This window comes from Stegastes partitus, unplaced genomic scaffold (assembly GCF_000690725.1).
Source record: "Stegastes partitus isolate 25-593 unplaced genomic scaffold, Stegastes_partitus-1.0.2 Scaffold1632, whole genome shotgun sequence".
In the NCBI taxonomy this organism is placed as follows: domain Eukaryota; kingdom Metazoa; phylum Chordata; class Actinopteri; family Pomacentridae; genus Stegastes; species Stegastes partitus.
The window spans coordinates 130,042-150,115 of NW_007579363.1; the positions used below are offsets into that span (position 1 = coordinate 130,042).

At 41.3% G+C, this 20,074-nt stretch overlaps 1 protein-coding gene across 1 annotated transcript in view; it reads right to left on the reverse strand.

Moving 5' to 3' along the window:
* oprl1 (opiate receptor-like 1) overlaps positions 1-19,036 on the reverse strand; it is a gene marked incomplete at its 3' end in the record, with an annotated part of 112,013 nt that extends 92,977 nt beyond the window's left edge. The window contains exon 1 of the mRNA XM_008301129.1: positions 18,837-19,036. Coding sequence (XP_008299351.1) covers positions 18,837-19,036 — 200 coding nt within the window. The remainder of the gene's footprint in view (positions 1-18,836) is intronic.
* Positions 19,037-20,074: the final 1,038 nt, after the last annotated feature.

Genomic DNA, 20,074 nt, shown 5'->3' on the forward strand with positions numbered 1-20,074 from the left:
TCGTGGTATAACCGCAGCGAAACAAACCACAGAAACCTGTTGCTTCTCAGTGTAGGTTCTGACTAGATCATGAATTAACAAAATTAATTAAATATAACAACTGTTTTGTTACTTGTAGATTACTGTCTAACTAACCTGACATAGTATAAATGCAGAGAAGATTCAGAATTGGAAAAAAACAATACACAAATACACATGGAGCATCAATCAATACTGTAAAAAAATCCACTTTTAAAAACCTTTTTAACGTTGCTGCTATACTATAGAACGTTCCCGTTTAGTGGAATTAAAGAGAATAACTAGTGAATTCCCTTAAAAAGCAACAATAAACAATAATCATAAAAAAACAGGCTAAAACTGTAAATAACTGAATTCTGTTTTATAGGTTTTACACGTATTTTATTGTACTTTTACTACCATGTGTGTACAAAAGGGATCTCATCATATTAAACTACAGATTTCTCTCTATTTTCATTCCAATAATATATCTACGGCAGTTGATGAGCTTCCATTAGGCTTGTAGCTACCACTATATAAACGGCATTTCATCTTTCGTGTGCGTTTCTTTTCATTAAATTACAATGAGTAGGTTGATGAATTAATTACACGTGAGACACATACAATAATAATACAATAATAATAACAATACAATTCCTTGAAGAACAAATCTGACTGACTGAATGATTATTATTATTGTTGTATAAAATATATGTTATATTGATTTTTTTTTTTAAAGTGAGCTTTTACAATATTGAATTTCCCTTCTGGGATAAATAAAGTAGTTTTCATTCTTTCATTTCATTTCTTTCATTTCATAACTGCTCTTTAACTGTGTGTACATGTAGTGTGTTTTTCTTGCTTAATGTGTTGTTATTCCTCGATTAATTCATTATTATTTTTTGCTTGTTCGTGCATGTCCAGAGTCATCAGATCACAGAGTCAAGGACAAGCAGATATGACAGACATCTGTCTCATCAGCAGCAGTAACGATGAAGGTGTAACAGACTATACAGCAAAAGCAAAGAAAAAAACGATAAGTTAAAAAAAAAAAAGAGCTGGTTTTAATTGTCGGAAAATCTGAGTCTTTTATTTTATTTATTTCACTTTGACTAGAGTCAAACTTAACGCTGTGCTAAACATCGATGTATCTAAAACCTGGCTGCCATGCTGCAGGTGAACCTGTATGATGGATGAAAGAACACACTAATGAATAAATAGATTTCATCAAGTGGGTGATAATGACTCTCGCTGAATGTAGATTACACACTCCCTCACACACACACGCTGTGATTAGTAAAGGTAACTACATAGGGGATGAAAAATGATATATCAGATAGTGTGACATTGGATGTTCCCTCGTTCTCTTCAATCGCCCTTTACGTCTCACCTTTCTCTGTATCTCTGCTTATTGACCTCTCTCTATTTCGGCCTCTCCTCCCATCTGCTTCAGTCTATTTTCACTGAAGAGCTCAGAATAACGCACCTACACATCCAAACCCGCAGTCGGTCCACTTTTCTCATTAGGATATTTTTCCCTCCCCAAACTCAAAAGTTCATTTCGACCTTTGCGATGACACTAACGATGAATGGAAGCTGATAGAACGTACTCCACTGAAGGGTTTAATAGCGAGAGGTCAAAATATACAAGTTGAAGTGTTTTTTGTGTGTGTGTGACTCTAAACACACACACACACTTAGACCATCTGTGTGTAATTACCTATTCAGTCAGCTCCGTGTCTCCGAGCCAAAGTATGAATGTTTGATGTTTCTATCTATTCAGAGAGACACTTCTGGCTGATCACAAACAGCAGAGCGAGCTGAGGGACGGGGAACTGCAAATGACCAAACAGTGGACACCTGCAGCCACGTCTGCAGCGTTCACACGTCAAAGATGAGCTGAAAGCATGTATCCCTGCATCTTCTTAAATGGGATGGACATTTGTTGATTAATGATGAATAATAAATTTAATGAAAAGATGTTTTGATGATTACAACAACCTCGTCTTGGATCACAAGTGTGACATTAAACTGTACTAATTTGGTTCTGTGATGAGGTTTAATAAACACCAGTTACGTGTTTAACCCTGCAACAGGTTTGAAAGCTACTTTCAATAAAAATATATTATAATAACCGACTTTGTGACGGTCCTGAAGCTAACCTGTGGCATTTAATCGGAAAACAAATAGAACTTTTCGACTGAACTGCAGGTCGTGTTCAACCACAGTAAGGAGGAGACGGAGTATGGAAACAAAAGGTAAAATATTAGTAGTACCGTAGTTTCCAGACTATAAGCCGCTACTTTTTTTTTACATGCTTTGAACACTGAGGCTCAAATAATGATGCAGCTTATTTATGGATTTTTACGAATTTGGCTCGAGACGAAAGTGACATTGAGAGTGACAAACGAAAGAGGGACTGAGGAAGTGTGTGAGATTCTGAGGCTGTTCAATTCCAACACTGAAGAAGACGACTTTAGTGGTTTTACTGCAGGAGGAAGATGAAGATAGCGATCGATGACTTCTCCTGGTAGGATACTGTATTTTTTATTTGCTTAACCAGCCGTGTTACAGACACTGTTCAGAAAAAAAAAGCATTTCTACATATTTGTGTACGCTAGCGGTACGTATTTAAGCAAAAATTAAAAAAATCTTTCTGTGAAACATCTTTCCTTATAAATATCTCTACAACGTGGACACATGCGGCTTATAGACAAGTGCAGCCTTTATATGTACACTTTTCTTATTACAGTAATCAGATTGTTTGTTTGTTTTGTTGTTGTTATTTTGCACTAAAGGCATTTTCCAGTTCTCTCTACTTTCAGCCATGGTCCTGCTGTTTCCATACAGGCACGGGGCTTTATGTGTGCACATCATGTCATAGCATCACTTAGCTGTAGGTTCAATCCATTCTTATACATAAAGAGTAGTCCCAAATAAAACCTGCAAAACTCAGCGTGCTGTAAGTTTTCTGCTTTCAGTTGTCTTTTCTTTCTTTTCTTTTTTTTTTCCCCCCTTTTATGTGATGGATTGAAATAAACAAGAACACCAAACTGTCCAACAGTTCAAAGACCAGTCGGCTGTTTACCAAGTGAGATTCAGATAACTGGGCCAGTCAGCGCAGCTCAAAGCCCAGTCCCAACCCAATTAGACTCTCTGGTACCAAAGCCTCACTTCGAATGCCAGATCGGCTCTGCAGCAGATGGTGAAACCTGACACGGACTGACCCACCGCTTTGCAACTAATTCTGGTGTTTTAGGGATCTTAGGACGAGATGAAATGTTTAAAGCTGGGTTTAAACACACAAGAACACATAAGTTGAGCAAATACCTCACGTGCGAGTATCGTCGATTCATATTTATGAGGGCGTTTTGTGATAACGAGCAACTCTGGGAGGAAACAGAAGGAAGATGAACATTGAGGAAACATCTAGCAGAGACTGAGGTGTCTTCACCTTGACAAAGGTCCCTTCCATATGCATTTATCTTCCCAATTAAGATTACGGTTTATGTATAGGATAGAGACGACCCCCATCAGGGGATTCAAATGAAACACAACAACATCCTGATCAGTATCCGGACCTTAATTGGCTCAGGTGTGTACACCGTCTCCAGAGACACCAGAGATTTACTTGACGTCCCTCTTCTGAGCCTTCTGCTGTTCTTTCTTTCCATCTTTCACTCCCTGCTTCGTCCCACCTGTTTTTTTTTCTCATTTGCGCCCATTCCTCACCTCCTTAGCACCTCCTCCGCCACATTAAAGGTCCTAAAGCTGAGTTCACACTTGAGAGGCTTTGGGCTGATTCACCACCGTTTCACTCCTCACAAAAATTAGAAGAGAAATCTGTTTTGGGGTGTTGGTCTGAACTGATTTTAAGGAGTTTAACAATCCTTGAACTAATCATCTGTGACCTCCGTCAGAAAACTCAATCAAATCTACGCTTAAAGGTGTGAGAAAATGTGTCAATAACTGAAATAAATAAATAAATAACTTTCTTTGGTGCAACCATGAAGCCATTAGCAACTCAGCTGTGACCAACAAAATGTTGAGTTTTGGCTGAACTGTACTTTACTGCAGATTCCACATGGGGGACAGTCACTATTCTCTCCCCCCGTGTTAGTAACTATTGTGGGAACTTGGGGAAATAAACATGCTGATTCCAGATTTTCATTTTTTGGTAAGAGAAATAATCAAAGAATTTCAATTTTTTTTTTTTTTTTTAGGATGTAATTTATGCTACTGCCTGTAGCAGTGGATGCTGTTGCTAAGCAACGCTAAGCCTTCTATAGCTCTAGAAGGTACAGATAACAGATATTCTCAGACAGCCCGTGTTAACAGCGTCTCCCCAACCATTTTCTCATCTGGACTTACTCAGCCTTTGTTTTTTTCTCACTGTATTATTAGGTCTATATTTTGTTCCCATCGTTTGCCCATGAGATCACGCGAGGTGATGCTCTGCTTCTTCTACAGCATGAGGATCTTGTTCTTTACAGCGATGCACCGCTATTTTTAAATATTTTAATGTGTGCATGTCTAAGTTTAAAGAGAAGAAAATATGTGAAATTTTCCCTCATGTGCTACCAGATTTCAAAATCAATCAGAACCATTAGCTCCTGGGTTTACTCTGTCAGATCAGCCAAGAAGCAACATGATCTTTTTACATGTCGCACCGCTGAGCAATATCATCGCTCATCTTTTGTTCTGGATTGATTGCTTTATTTTCCTAGAGCTTGGTTTTGTTCATATAAATAACTTTTGCATGTTTTTTTTTTTTATTAATTTAATAGAACCAAAAATGAAATACTTAAAAAAAAAAACTGCGTGGAATATGTCGCCGTTTGACATCCAGCGTCTCCTGATTTGTACTCTCTTAACATACCCACTTAATTGAAGCTCCCAGAAACGTGTTGAAAACAAATTAATGTGTCATCTTCTTCTCACGGTGGAGACCGCGCACACAAACAGTCCATTTGCAGCCCTGTCACAGTTAAAACACTTTAAACACACACGCATGTCATGATTGTAAAGGCACAAGAGTGTGTCAAAACACTATTTTTAAATGAAAAAAAAACTGCACAACCCTAACGCCAGACGAGACTACTGACAGTGGAGCCTTGTGTTAAAATTCTCTGTAATACGCTACATGTGCAGGGCAACAGGTACGAGGTTGTGGTTACAGCAAATAAAGGCAGGTTAAAACAGTCAAGTTCAACATATATCCATCCATCCATTATCTACACACCACTTAATCCTCACTAGGGTCACAAGCATAGACTGTATAAAAGATGGACGTAGCAACCAGCCCCGAAAAATGAAGCCAACCCCGAAGTGTCAAAAACCTGCAATATCACTACGTCCACTAGTCCTGGCTCCACAAAGCCCTGGCTCCCATAGACTTGAATTGGAAAAGAAGTGATCACAGATCATGAAATACTGCATTCCTCCAGCTCAGGATTTTTTTCTTATTAGTTTTCATGGTCAAGTCCAGAGATCAGGTGGCCAATCTGAAAATAAATCAATACTGAATTTTTTAACAATCGTCAACATTTTGCGGGGCAAGGAGCGTGGCTGGTTTGATTGACAGCCGGCAGCGACCATACAGACGAAGCGAGCAGAAGGCGGTAAATGTGGGCGGGCAGAGAGGACCCGCCTCTCAATCCGTCTGACCAATCGCTGCTCCTATGGCTCCGCCCCCCTCCGACCATTTTTGCGTCACTGGCTCCAAAAATCCAAGATGTCAACCAGGAAGTAGCAAAACCCTGGCTTCATTTTCTCAGTGCAGAAACCAACGGATGACGTCACGGCAGCTACGTCCATCTTTTATACAGTCTATGGTCACAGGGGGCTGGAGCCTATCCCAGCTGACTCAGGGTGAAGGCAGGGGACACCCTGGACAGGTCACCAGTCTATCGCAGGGCCACACTTAGAGACAGACAACCAAGCACACTCACATTCACACCTACGGACAATTTAGAATCACCAATTAACCTGTTTTTGGACTGTGTGGGAGGAAGCTGGAGAACCCGGAGAGAACCCACGCTGCACGGGGAGAACATGCAAACTCCACGCAGAAAGATCCCTCACTGGGACGTGAACCGGTGACCTTCTTGCTGCGAGGCAACAGTGCACCAACATATATCCATCCAACATATTTCCTGCCTTGCTTCACAACAGCAAAGAGAATACTGTCTCCTGCATTTAGACTGTTGGTTGATGCTATAGCCACAGGTTTTCATTTTCAACTTTGTGATAAAAGAGGCAAACTCGAAGGTTTTTAATTTAAATGAATCATTCTGCTAATATGTATCTGTACAACAATGAGGTGATGACTCACTGATGAAACTATATAAAAGCTGTCACATATACAATAGTCAGCCTTTGAGCCTCATCACATGCCGGAGGCTAGTACATGTAGGTTTCCTTGACAAAATTACACCCTTTACCAGCCTAAAACCAGACAAGACTTCCACAGGGGGTTCACAGGGTTAAGAGCAGGGTGTCTGTGGTGACACTCAGAGTTACAAGCACATCTCCTGACGCCTGTTATTTATCTTTCAGCCAGAGAGGGAAGGCGGAGCGAACGCAGCAACGTTCAAACTGCATGTGTGCACAGAGGTGTGTGTTATTGCATTTGAGGAGACACTTTCAAATGTGGTGACCTCAAACTGTTACGTAGCCAAGATCAAGCACGTCACAGGTGAGGTTCAAAAACACAGCTGCTGTTACCACGTCTGACCACCAAAGAGAATGCAACCGAGATCTTAGAGGCTGGCATTTTAACGCCCAACTCACTCTTCAACCGAACTATCAAACCGTCACAGACTCAAACCTCAGCTGCAATGTTTCAGTGCGAAAGTTCATGTGAGCGAAATAGTACAAAGAGGAGCAATTAAGTGTCAGCATCTGTCAGCACTCATTTTCTAGATGACTCCATGTTTATGGCATTACAGTGTTTAGACATTTTAGCAAACTACCAAATGTGAAGGAAGCCATGAACATCTGTAAAGTCCATGCAGAAGCTTGACTAAAAGTACACAAACTGTCCTAACATGCAATAAATAACCTCAACAGCAGCCAGCTGCTGTCAGAGATAAACCTCCTAATGGATTTCTTCCCTACTTCATCCACGCATGGTTTGTATACATCTTGTGGGGAGGCAACGGCTATACATTACCTATTTCCCTATGAGTCGCTCAGGAAAGTTCAGGTACGTGACAGTGTCGGGAAAAGGCGTCCGAGCCCTCATGCACTTGGCAGGAATGTGCCTCGGAGTTCATCAGGGGCTGGGATCGGACCCAGTCTCAAGCTCATCTGTAACCATCAGCCTCATCTAGAAGCATGCAGAATGTGAAGCTCTATGATTCTGAGATTCCTGACCAACTCTGGGAATTGTAGTTGACTCGTTTGGTTTGAGTTTCATATGAACACTGACACTTTTTCTAACACAGTTCCTCATCTGCTGATTCAGCCGGGAGCGTTTCATCTTCATGAAAGCCTTGGAAGCGCTCCAGCTACCGTTCAGCTAACATCGTCTGTGCAGAGAATGAATAAGACTTCCTGAACCTGGGCACGCTCTTGCCAGCGGAGTACAGCTTCACTTCCGATTCACCTGATACCTCCTGAGCCTTTGTTTGTTCTCGGGCCTGCCGGTGCCGGCTTGTGCACAATAGATTTGGAAATTTGTGCATGTTTCTCTTATTTCCTTTGTCGTTCCCTGTGTTTTTCCCCTCCGAGGAATCATTTTGATGTCTCAGAACCGATGCCAACAGCTGACAATGTCCTAAACTGTACAACGTGGATCGGTCTGTTGTTATAGAAACAGAACCCTTTTTTTTTCCAACAAAAAATCCCTTCAGGCTGCTCTTTCTCCCTCACAAAAAAACAAAAAACCCTGCTTCATCTGAACACAGCTTCATCCACTGTCTTCTCTTTAGGCTGTTCTGTGCAAAAAAAAATCCAGCCTGATGCTTCTGTCTCCCTGTAGCCCACCTTCTTTCTTTTTTAGGGGCCTGTAGCACTAAACAGATGCTTGTAGGAATCCCTGCTCGCACTGTTGTTGCTATGAGTCAAAAACACGTTTGCACTGAAATGCTCTGCTGCTGAAAGTTAAAACTCTATTTTTTTTGTTTTTTCAACTCTTTTCTGACAGCTGAAAACAAGCGAAGCTCGCAGCGCTGTCAGGAAAAGTGCATGTCTGGGAAAACAAGAAGTTAAAAAAAAAAAAAAAAAGACGCTGAGAGAAGAGTTTCCCGACAGACACACGGCCTCAATTAATGCCGCTTGATGGCTTTTCCTCTGCGCCGTTTATGTTTTTTTGTTTACAAGGAAAAGGTAAATTGGGCTGTCTGCTGCGTTTGCTTTCCATCCGTCGTTAACTCTGACATTTAAATGATCATCTGTGGCCGCAAAAGAAGAAATCTTTACTTTCTTTCCTCAAAAAGTCAACACAGTTCTTAAGTTTTATATCAGAGCATTCATCTACACACAGCACGATATCTGCATACGGGGATGTAAAGGAAAGAATATTTGTCTCGGGCACAGTGCGATTCAGTTAAGTTTGTTGGTTTACGTAAAAACATATGAGAAAGAACATAAATGCAGAAACATCCTAAAAGCAGTAAGAGATATTTTCCCATACATTTAACCTCCTGCTCAACCGTATGGGATTTCGATTCACTATATCTTACTGAAAAACATCCATCCATCCATTATCTATACACCGCTTAATCCTCACTAGGGTCATGGGGGGCTGGAGTCTATCCCAGCTGACTCAGGGTGAAGGCAGGAGACACCCTGGACAGGTCACCAGTCTATCACAGGGCTACACTTAGAGACAGACAACCAAGCACACTCACATTCACACCTACGGACAATTTAGAATCACCAATTAACCTCAACATGTTTCTGGACTGTGTGGGAGGAAGCTGGAGAACCCGGAGAGAACCCACGCTGCATGGGGAGAACATGCAAACTCCACACAGAAAGATTCCGGTGCCCCCACCGGGACGCGAACCGGCGACCTTCTTGCTGCGAGGCAACAGTGCTACCAACCAAAAACATGTTTTACTTAATTCCACCTGTTACAGCCTCAGTTGAGGTACGACATAGTAAAAAAAAAAAAGTCCACATTATGTTAAAAGGCTTAACAACATAATTTAAATGGGAATATGTCATTAAAATACATTTACATAAAAGCAATTACCTGTAAAATAACTACACGTATATATCAGATGTCCAGGAACTGCTGGTCTAATTTAACATCACAAAGAGATGTGTTTATTGTTCAGCACTTTCCATTGGGACAGAGCTGCTTCTCATACAGTGTATAAAGTTTGTACTGTGATTTATGAAAAAGAACTTAAAGAAGCAAGAAGGTGGGAGTGTGATGATACAGGGGCTGGATGGCTGCTAAAGGCGGATTATAGATGGCACCATGAATGTCGGTTCATGCCTGCAGAAGCTCAGCAGAACATGAACATCCCAGCATCACAACCATGTGAAGCACACTGGTCAAAACACACAAGAGAGGAAAAAAAAAGAAAACTATGACCTGGTGTGTTGCTTGACTTGAATCCTATCGAATAACTTTGGGGTATTGTCAAGAAAATAGCCGAGCAACACAACCCATCCAGCAAAAACCGACTGAAGAATGGCAAAACATTCATCCAGAAATGTGGTTTCCTTCTGTCTGTCGTCAAAAAGAAAGGTTCACGAATGAACTATTGAAAAATAAGACGCTAGAATTTCGGTAATTTCTGACTTTTGTTTCAGGTTCCTACTGTGGGGCCTGTATTTCTAGGATGGTACGTCTAAACTGATTTTCAAATGAGAGCAAATACGCCTTTAGAAGTAATGCAGTTAGTGAGAGTTGATGCAATTTCAAATCATCCAACCTTTAAGTAATACTGTGGAGGTAGAAAAGCATTTCTCCTGCACTGCTGTTTGCATCTTGTTGTCTGCTGCCGGCAACACGACTGTGCATCGCCGTGTCTTCCCCCTCGCTCCCGTCTCCCTTTTTGAAATTTGAATTTCCTTTATCTGTAGCAGGGAGGGGTCCAGCTGACATAATCCTCTTTGGGGCTAAATAACAGAGTAAGCCACCGACTGTATACGCCGCAGAGTTCCTCTGTTTAGCTGTCAGTCTTTGTCTTGCTGTGCTTCTCCATCATAATGCCAACCCCCTGCTGTCCCTGCCAACCTGACACCGAACACTTTGGCAACACAAGTCCACATGTGTCTTTTGTTCTTTGGAGCCACACCACGAGGAAGGCGTTTAACAGTAATCACAGTGATTTGCTTGACTGTCACATCTTTCCATTTTGAAGCGCATCTCACTGTGACTGCAAAAATATAAATACAGCTGTGAGTTGACCAGCTTTTATGTCGGATAGCAAGGCTGTCGGATTGTCAAGACAGAGGTCCAGATACAAGGAGGGCTTGATGCTTGAAGGCTCATTTGTTGGTAATATTTATTGTTCATAGTTGTTATAATAACTAGTGTATTGTGAGAACACTACGTATTACTGGATTTCACGCCTAACTGACCCGTGGGCCCGTCGATTGACATCAAAGGTAAATAAATCGGTCGGATTGTCAAGACGGAGGTCGAGATACAAGGAGGGCTTGATGCTTGAAGGTTCATTTGTTGGTAATATTTATTGTTCATAGTTGTTATAGTAACTAGGGTACAGTGAGAACACTACGTATTACTGGATTTCACGCCTAACTGACCCGTGGGCCCATCGATTGACATCAAAGGTAAATAAATCTGTCGGATTGTTAAGTCAGATAATACGTTGTTATCCGTATTTGTTTCTTGTTTCTTCTTGTTTATTAGGATCCCCATTAGCACCAGCATAAGCATTGGCTATTCTTCCTTGGGTCGTGTCGGAGTCGAAATCCGAGGCTGTCGGTATGTTAAGGCTATTTTCTACGGGTTGTGTTCGTTTTTCCTAAAAGCCTGTCGGATAGCAAGGTTTCTGGATTGTTAAGGGTCAGATTGTTAAGTCACGACTATATTTTTATTAAACTACATCTGCTTACTTGTCAAACACGATGCAAAACTGAGTCTCCCTTTTGTGACAAGCTGACATACTGAGCACAGTTATGTTTCGTACTACCTCTAGAACAGCGGTCCCCAACCACCGGGCCGCGGACCGGTACCGGGCCGCACAGATAGAATAAAAACGTTTCATTGGTTTATTTTTATTTCCAGCAGAGTCTGCAGGGTGTTTTATATTGAAACATGACGAGCTCGTCTTCCCGTCACTTCCGTTTGTGCTCGTTTCCCGGACTTGACTGTCAGTTTTTATGCCCGGCTGCTAAACGAAGCCGTCAGTCAAAAACAAACGTCTCAGGAGAGCTGCTTTGGACAGTGGAAGAGACTTGATACTGAGACAGAGAAAAAGTAAACATGTTAAGCAATAAAAAGTAATTTTATTTATTTATGAAACGTTTTAATAGAAAAAATAAATTATTATTTGTAAGGTGCGCAATGAGCGGTCCGTAGAAAACTTTCTTGTTTAAAACCGGTCCGTGGTGCAAAAAAGGTTGAAGACCGCTGCTCTAGAAGGTTAATCCTTGTTCCATTAAGATGAAGCTAATGCGTCCTAGGGGGTGTGTTTTGTGGCCTAACTCTCTGCCTCTCAGCCCCAAACAGTCTCACAATTGCTGTTAAACAGCACAAAGATTCCTTCTGACGTCTTTGACTGATGCCAAAGATGCTGCAGCTACATTTTTTCTGCAGCCTCTGGGCAGAAGACAGCAACCAGTGAAGGTTTATAGTTTTGCCTTTTATGCTCAAAGCAAACTTTGCTGTGCAAACACAGTAGTATGAAAAAAAAAAAAAAAAAAAAAAGCGTGTGGGTTAAATGTCACCTCCTCTCATCTGCTTCAAAAGAATTACTCAGACTTATCTTGGTCTTTGAGTACGTCTTAAAATTCACATCGAAATGTCACATTAGCAGCACAGTAAAAACACACTTCATTTACATGTTTTCCTCTTTATTCCGTCTTTTCTCTGATTTTCCGCCGCTCTCTTTCTCGTTGCCTCTCTTCATAAATAAGTGAGCTGTTGAGGCGGTCTGCTGTTTATGAGATTCCCAAAGCCTGCTACAGCTGCTGGATAAGATTTCAGTCCATGCCAGGTAATTACCCACAATCCATCACCTTAATACTGAGTCTAGCAGAGTCCCATAGGGTCCCATTCCTCAAGTCTTTGGGATAATTGGACATCTTTAAATTCAAAGCACTTTGCTGATGTTCTGACCTGCACCGAGTCTGGGATTATTCATTACTGCTTTCGGGGTCTTAAAGGTTCACCTAACAGCCTGTATAATTTACCTGTTGAGTGATGTATACATGATGTAGATACAGTGTCTCGTATTTAGAATAAGCAATGTAGAAATACACATATTTACATTAGAAGTTTGATGCGTTTCAAGGCTGTGATTTGCTTCTGTAAGGCTTAATTTTGGGCGACATGATTGCGTTCCCATTTGTTTGCAATATTATGCCACATTGCACCATATTTGAAATACAGCACAAGTCACTAGCCGAGGGAGAAACATTTACTGTTGCATTTAATTGGTCTCTGTACCTGTGACCTGCACAGAGTGAGCAGTTGTGTTTTATCTCTAAACTGGCACAAATATTTAATAACACAAACAGCAAGTAAGGAGGCAAATGGAGCAGACGGTATGAAATGTCCACATGGTAGAAATAAAATAATACTTTCTTCGTCGAGCTTTTAATTAACTCAGTGTTTTTGCTGCTGTCACATCTGTTGCACCTCCATGAAAACAGCAACAGCTCACTGTATAGAACAAACTAAGATGGATTAATCAGGGCTCCAGACCAACTTTTTTTTTACTGGTGCGACCAACGTTCTCATTTGGTCCTACCCTCTCACCTTGTCACAGGATGAACATTTCCTTATCGATAGACACTAGAATTTTCCAATGTTCCCTGAACGCCCCACATTGCAGGCTGTGGTAGCTGCGTGCTCAGACAGGTGTGTGACCAAAAATGACTTTAAAAATAACTATTAAATAACCAAACTGGTGCATTCTAATGTCAGATTTGTCCAAAAACAAAACAGGAAATGCAGATGTGCTCCGTTTTTCAGGAGATGGCTGCATTTTTAAGCGTAAATACGGCCGTCCATCGAAGTTAGAAAAGTACCACTTTCCACCATTGTGGTTAACACGGGAGCTGCCTGCGCCAGATACAGCGACACTAATACAGCTTCGACTTAAACTTGCACACTCTCAAAATGGTCACACTCTGGAGCCCTGTTGATATATATAATATATACCAACAGAATGAAAGTTGGCATCGCGATGGCGAAAGACATCACGGACACGTCGGTGGTCCTTGTGGAAGCAGTGATCCTGTCTGATCTGAAGGACATCCCGAGCGCTGACGGGTTTTCTTTTTGCTCTAAATATAGACTATCCAAAGCAACTAAGGTACACATTCAAAGTCATTCAGAAGGTCCTGATGAACACTGGTGGAAGACAGCGTTCCTCACTTGTGCATGCTTTAAGAAACAGACTCCTCATCTCATCTCATATGTCTGAGAGTTACAACTCTGATGTTGAAGTTCTTGCCTGTTTTACAAATCATTCACAAGTTCTCTCCTCCTTTTTTTCTCCACATATTTTTGCATCGTGCATCAGATCAAGCTACCAACGGACAGCCTCACAGCAGTTTCAGCAGCTCAGTCCTGTGGAATTAGCCGAGGTTGTACATGAGAAATGTTGGGTCACGTCTTTCTCTCCTTGTTTGTATTCAGACTAGTGAGTGGTATGGGCGTATAATGCAGAACAGGGATGTTACCGTTTGCTTTTTGCTATCTTAGCATTTTAGTTTTATGCCAACAGGTGATATTGAGGACAATCTGTACATTTTTACTTGAACTGGTTTGAGTCTTGATCTGTTCAGACATGGGCTGGTGTCAGATGCAAATCCTGTTGTTGATATGTGAAGCCACTCATTCTCTCCAAGTGTCAGTACTGGTCACACTGATACTTACAGTGTTCTAGTACATTGTATGCAGGATGACTGTTGGCAAGACGTGCACCAATAAATGTGACATTTATTGGATGTTTGTTGGTGGTTGTCACGTGTCTCATGAAAACTAACTTGCCATAGTTATCCAAATCAGTTTTAATTGATCTTTTTAATTAGGTTTTGCTAAAAATCATTTCAAATGATCAGGTCAAATAAACTGTCTGCTACATTTTGTATCTTGAACAACAAGAAATTAAGTACATGTAGAAGCTTAAATTGATTAACTTAACACAACATACCACATTGGTCATGTTCAAATGGATATTAGAGTTCAAAGAAATGCTGGTTAAGATCAATAAGTTAAAGTGAACAGACCTGTTTCATTAACCTGAAATAGATTCACAAGCTCAAATAACTGCCCGAAACAGTCGAATCAATCAACGGATCCAAATCAAAACTAATTAAAAGAAAGGTTCACACAACTATTTTAATTAACTTAAAATAGATTTGCAAGTTCAAACAACTACCCTGAGGAGCTCAATAAATGAACAAATCCAAATCAACCAAACTAACGCAAAGGTTTTCACAACAAGGGATGTTTAATCAAAATAATCAAGATTTTCTTTGTTAGGTTTTAGTTAACATTGTTGAAAAGATGAGTTTTTTTTCTTACATTTAAAAGTGTTCCTAATAATTTACACCCCTCATGTATATAAATGCAAAACATACAGAACACCATTAAATGTCATGCACTCCAGGACACCAACACGACAAATTACAACCTCAAAAACAAACAACAACAATCCCCTTCTTGGTGGCAAAAGCTAAAATTATGTCTTTACTCCATCCATCCACAACCAATATGCACTTATCTTTTTAGAGCATGATGGGAGGCTGGAGTCGATGCTAGCTGACACTGGCTGAGAGGCGAAGTACAGCCAAGCAGACTGCCAGTCAATCACGGGGTGACATGAAGCAGCAGACACATACACACACACACACACATCCCCACCTACTGTGTTGACAGTCAACCTAAGCTGCATGTCTCTGGACTGAAATGTTAAAATTCTGAACGAGGAGGCAGACGCTCTACCTCACTTTCCCTTACTCTCACTTTTCTTTCATTCTGGCCGTCCTCAGTGTTCATGGTCTCTGATTTGGCTTCACAAACCTCTTGTGGGAGTTCAGGTACATTCTACAAATGAATGTCTCGAACAGTAACTTGAAGTTGACTGTTGCACGAAACCTACAGAGATGTGTGAGTAACACCATCTAGTAAGACCACACACACACTCACCCCCGTCTCAGAGGTTAATGAGTGCAGATGCCTGCACTGTTCCTCCTCATCTGGTCACGTCAAGCGATGGGGTCGAGCATCATGTGTGAAAACAGAGGCTGTTGACATTTTTGATGAGGGCGACGTTGTCGAGGGCGGCCATCTTTACTGAGGGCACCTGACGAGCGCTCGTTGCGGCAGAGGTTCAACTCGTGCGTGAGTCCCGAGTGTGTGTGTGTGTGTTTGTGTTTTGTGTGTGACTAAGCGTGGGTGGGAGAGGAATCATTCCCAGCATGTGTCCGTGTGCGCAGGAGCGTGTGTGGGTTTGACTCATACTTCTATCTTCAGAACACCATGCGGATGTCACAGTGAGAACAAGGGCAGTAATTAACTACAAAAGAGGTAGCAAAGGCAACACGGAAACAACACTGTGACACACACACACACACACACTAAATTGCTAAAACTTTAATTTTCCATGCTTCAGTTCTTCAAGAGCCAGACACTATTGGGGCTAAAAATACATTTTAAAAAAACTGACCCTGAAGTGTTTTCTTCCTGCTGTATGTATTCCCACAGGCCAATAAGAATAAAGCGGTGTATAGAAAACGGATGGATGTATGGACTGATTGATGCTATATTGCAATATCAAAAATACTAGATATATGCACAAGACGACTTGAATAACTATATTTGGAAAGATGTAGTCATTCTAAAATGATTGGGGTGATTTTGTCGGGAAGTGCTTTTGCATCAAAACTAGGATTAAAAAAAAAAAAGATTCTTTCTGTGAATATATTTTTTTTGCTATGCATTATATGGTGTAACAACGACAAAAGCTTGGATATATTTTCTTTTGTTGTGGTTGGCATTCAGACTTGGCTTTTAATTCCAAAACCTTGCGGTGCCAATTTAAACGGTCAGACTAATTAGTCATGCTGCGTGGAGGCAACAATTTCTCTTGCAACCTAATCTTACTTTTTAGCGCGTCTGTGTTCCTCGCTCATGTAGCTGTGCTGCAAACTCTCTCTTGTAAACAAGGTTTAAAACAAACAGACAAAAAAACAGGGTATAGTGTGTATACAAGAACACTTCAATCAGATGAAACTATACAAAAGCTGACAGACTCGTACGGTTCTAATTTTCCATTACTTATCTACGAGTCTAAGGAGCAAAAACGTTGTGGTATGTTTGAGTTAGTTTGACTTATTTAACATCACAGTTCTTGCAACATAACTGTTGCAAGTGTGCACTTACTTTGTCTGAGGTTCCTCATCTTATTTTTTTTTTCCAAATGGTTCATGCCAAGTTTCATATCATGCAAAGGAAGGCCAAAGAACAGGACTACCATCACAATGCTATTGCTGGCTGTTCTGTTGTGACATATAGGAATCTGGGAGAAATGTATATCTTGTATTTCGTTATATTTCCAGTTAAGAAAAACTTTATCTACAGCTGATTCAAACGATCAGCTCATCATCAAGCTCTGCAGAAGCCTGACAACGATCCTGATCATTTGAATCAGGTGTGTTGGAAGAGGGAAACATCTAAAACATGCAGGATTGCGGCCCTCGAGGACCAGGATTCGACACCCGTGATCTACAGTGTAAAACTAAACATTTTGGGCTCTAATTTTTTACACACTGGGTGACACCGATCAAAACTGCAAAAGGTCCTGAGCAACTTCTGGCGTCACAGTAAATACAAAAGTAATGGGGTAGCACATGACGATTGCACATGCATCCATCGACAGCATGAGTGGTCACTGACTGCTTTGACAGAATTTGAATTAAATCGACGGTCTTTTCCGTCACAACAAAACACCAAATGATTCTTTATTTCTGTTGATTCAAAAGCAACGTCATGATTTTCATTACATTTTTAATTGGCAATAACTTTGGCAAATTCAAACTAATTCAAGGAACACCGATTTGTTTTTTCCTTCTTTAATGGGAGGGTGTGAATACATTTGAGGACGACTGTATGTCAAGGCAAAATGATATCATTATATATCCTGTGCTGTCTGATTTTTGGTGCACAGATTGGAAAAGAAATTGACATTTCCAAATTCCCTGCTGGTGCTTTCCAGTAAAAGCAAAAGCGAAGACGCAGATGTCGACCATATGTTACATCACCTGCCTGATACGACATCAGTCTCAAGCAAACAACTACGAGGCCTGACTGCAGAGGAAAACTCCAGCAAAGTATGGCAACAACCACAGTCTCTCACACACACACACACACACACACTCCCCGAGCTCAACATCACACACATGAGTAAACAGCTGCCGCCCTCGGGGCAGATGTGCTAACTGAAACAACATCCACCTACACTCACTTCAGTCAAATCCATGGGAGAATAGTGTGCGCGCATACACAAACACAAACACACACACACGGTGGCACACATGACCAATACATGACCAGACAGTTGCCTACCAGGCATTCCACGGGTAAATCTACACAACCAGGCACGCTCACACACACGTGCTGAGGGTGGTCCGTGTGCTTTCAGAGATCTCCTCGAGTGGTTCTATGTTAGACCAAAAAAACAAACCCTGAAAGCACCTGCTGGCCTTCCAAGATGCAACTACTTGACAAAGAATAACAGTTAAATTGAAAACCACAACTGTAAAGCCAAAATGACGCCTGGGGGAATTCAAAACCACAATTAGTCTCTCTGTCCCCACCATTTAGCCACGATGAGATCTGAAAAACGGAGGCATGAAAATGACGTTTCATCTCAGTTGCATCACTTCTATAAATTCTCAGCTGCCACTCCACCAAATTTCATGCAACACAACCAAAGCACAACAATGCAACAAAAAGGCGGCTTCTTCAGTGAAAGTGCCAGACACCTTCTAAAAATGGCGGCCGATTGAGTTTAACAACAGATGCAGCCTCATCCTGGTGAATATTTATCAAACCACTGCAATGGCTCCGGCCACACCTCAAGAAACAAATTACTATTCCTTCAGATTGTTTTATAAATACACATTTTAGAAGCCTGAATTTATTCAATAATGCTCACAAAAAGGAAAACTGTATCGACTGGAAGAAAAATAAATCAACCTCTGTGTAGCAGCAATGAGTCTTTTCAGCTCAGAATGAAGCCTTTAAGCATCTTGGGACCTGATTGCTGCAACCCCTTGGGAGGGTCCCAACCCCAGGAATGGACTGCACTGGTCCATCAAAGGTGTCAGAGAAAAGCGGCAAATCTTGGTTATTCTGCTCGATAAATGACGCCGAAGACCATCAGAACTGACACTGACTAATTTTCTTTCGATGGCTGTATTGATTTTTGGACTAACCATATTGATATTCCATTGGTAAGCCATGATTGAGCCTGTGACAGATTGACTCAGATAGCGCGCTAATTTGTTTAGACTGAATTATGTATGGATTTGTGTCATGAAACCTATCAGTTCGGATTGTCGTGTTGTCATTGCCAGCTATAAAGCCAGTCATTCTCATTTGTAAAAAGATTAATTATCTGTCACCGTGTTGACTCACATCAGTGTTCAAATGAAGAAACTCGTCTTATCCTTACCTTATGATGACATACATGACCAGGAAGTTTCCCACCAGGCCGATGACGCAGACGATCATGTAGACGACCACGATGGTGACCTTCACCCCGGTCGGCAGCAAGGCGTCGGTCTCGTTGTAGGAACTGCTGAAGTTGTTCTGGAAAAGCGAGTCGTTGTAGAGCTGCAGCTCCGCCAGCAGGAACTCGTCTGGGAACTCCATCTCTGATCAGGGGGAAGGTTTACACCCTACCTGAAAGAAGAAAGAAAGGTTTTGCTGACTTCCAGTTTAACTTCTGAAGTTTCAAACAGAAGATGAACTCCACTGTGGCTTCACCGACAACGCGCACTTCCACCCACACTGGACCCGCGTCCATCAGCGGGTGAAGTCGGAGCTGAAAGTTGCCGTTGAGTTACTCCGTTAATATTAAATCTCCAGTTTGAATCCAAAAATTGTTTTTTTATAAGCTCTGACACTATGTGAGCTTCTCTTTTAAAGTCTGCCACATTAAACACCAGCTCCACAAACACCAGCATGGAACTAAAACGTGTAATTAAGTTGCAGCTGACACATGGACTCTGAAAGTGTGAAACACTGCGGTCAGCAGTCCTACCAACAGTGCACGCACCGCCCAAATTAATGACTGGCTCAATGAGCAACAATTACTATCCTTAACCAACTGCAGGTGTTTGTCGAATTAACTCTCAGAACCTCCGAAACTGCTGTTAAAAAAAAACAAAACTGAAAGAATCATCAGATTTCCAACATTTGTGATGTTCAAAGCTGCCAGGAAGGTAACCAAATCTGAACTTCTGGTCATGATATTTCACCAAAATCACTTTACTCTAGTTTAAAAAACCAAAATTGCCATGAACTGGTGGCTGCTAGAGACACAGACCTGTGAGCACTAATTGTCACAGAAAATGTAAATATATTGGTTGCATGTTTTGTTTTTTGGGGTTTTTTCCCCTGTATTTTTAATGTATGTGTACATTTTTATATGATGTTTTTTTTTTTTAATTTTAGGCTGGCTTTGATAACTGCCAAAGGGACTATCGATGAAAAGTAGCTTCATTTAGTTAACTCGGGCACATTTACATTGTACAATGTAAATGTGGCTGAATGTGTGTGGCTCAGGTAGAGCGGGTTGTCCTCTAATCGCAAGGTTGGCGGTTCGATGCCCCGCCCCTCCACAGTCGAAGTGTCCTTGGGCAAGACACTGAACCCGAAGTTGCTCCCAATGGCAGGCAGGCACCATGC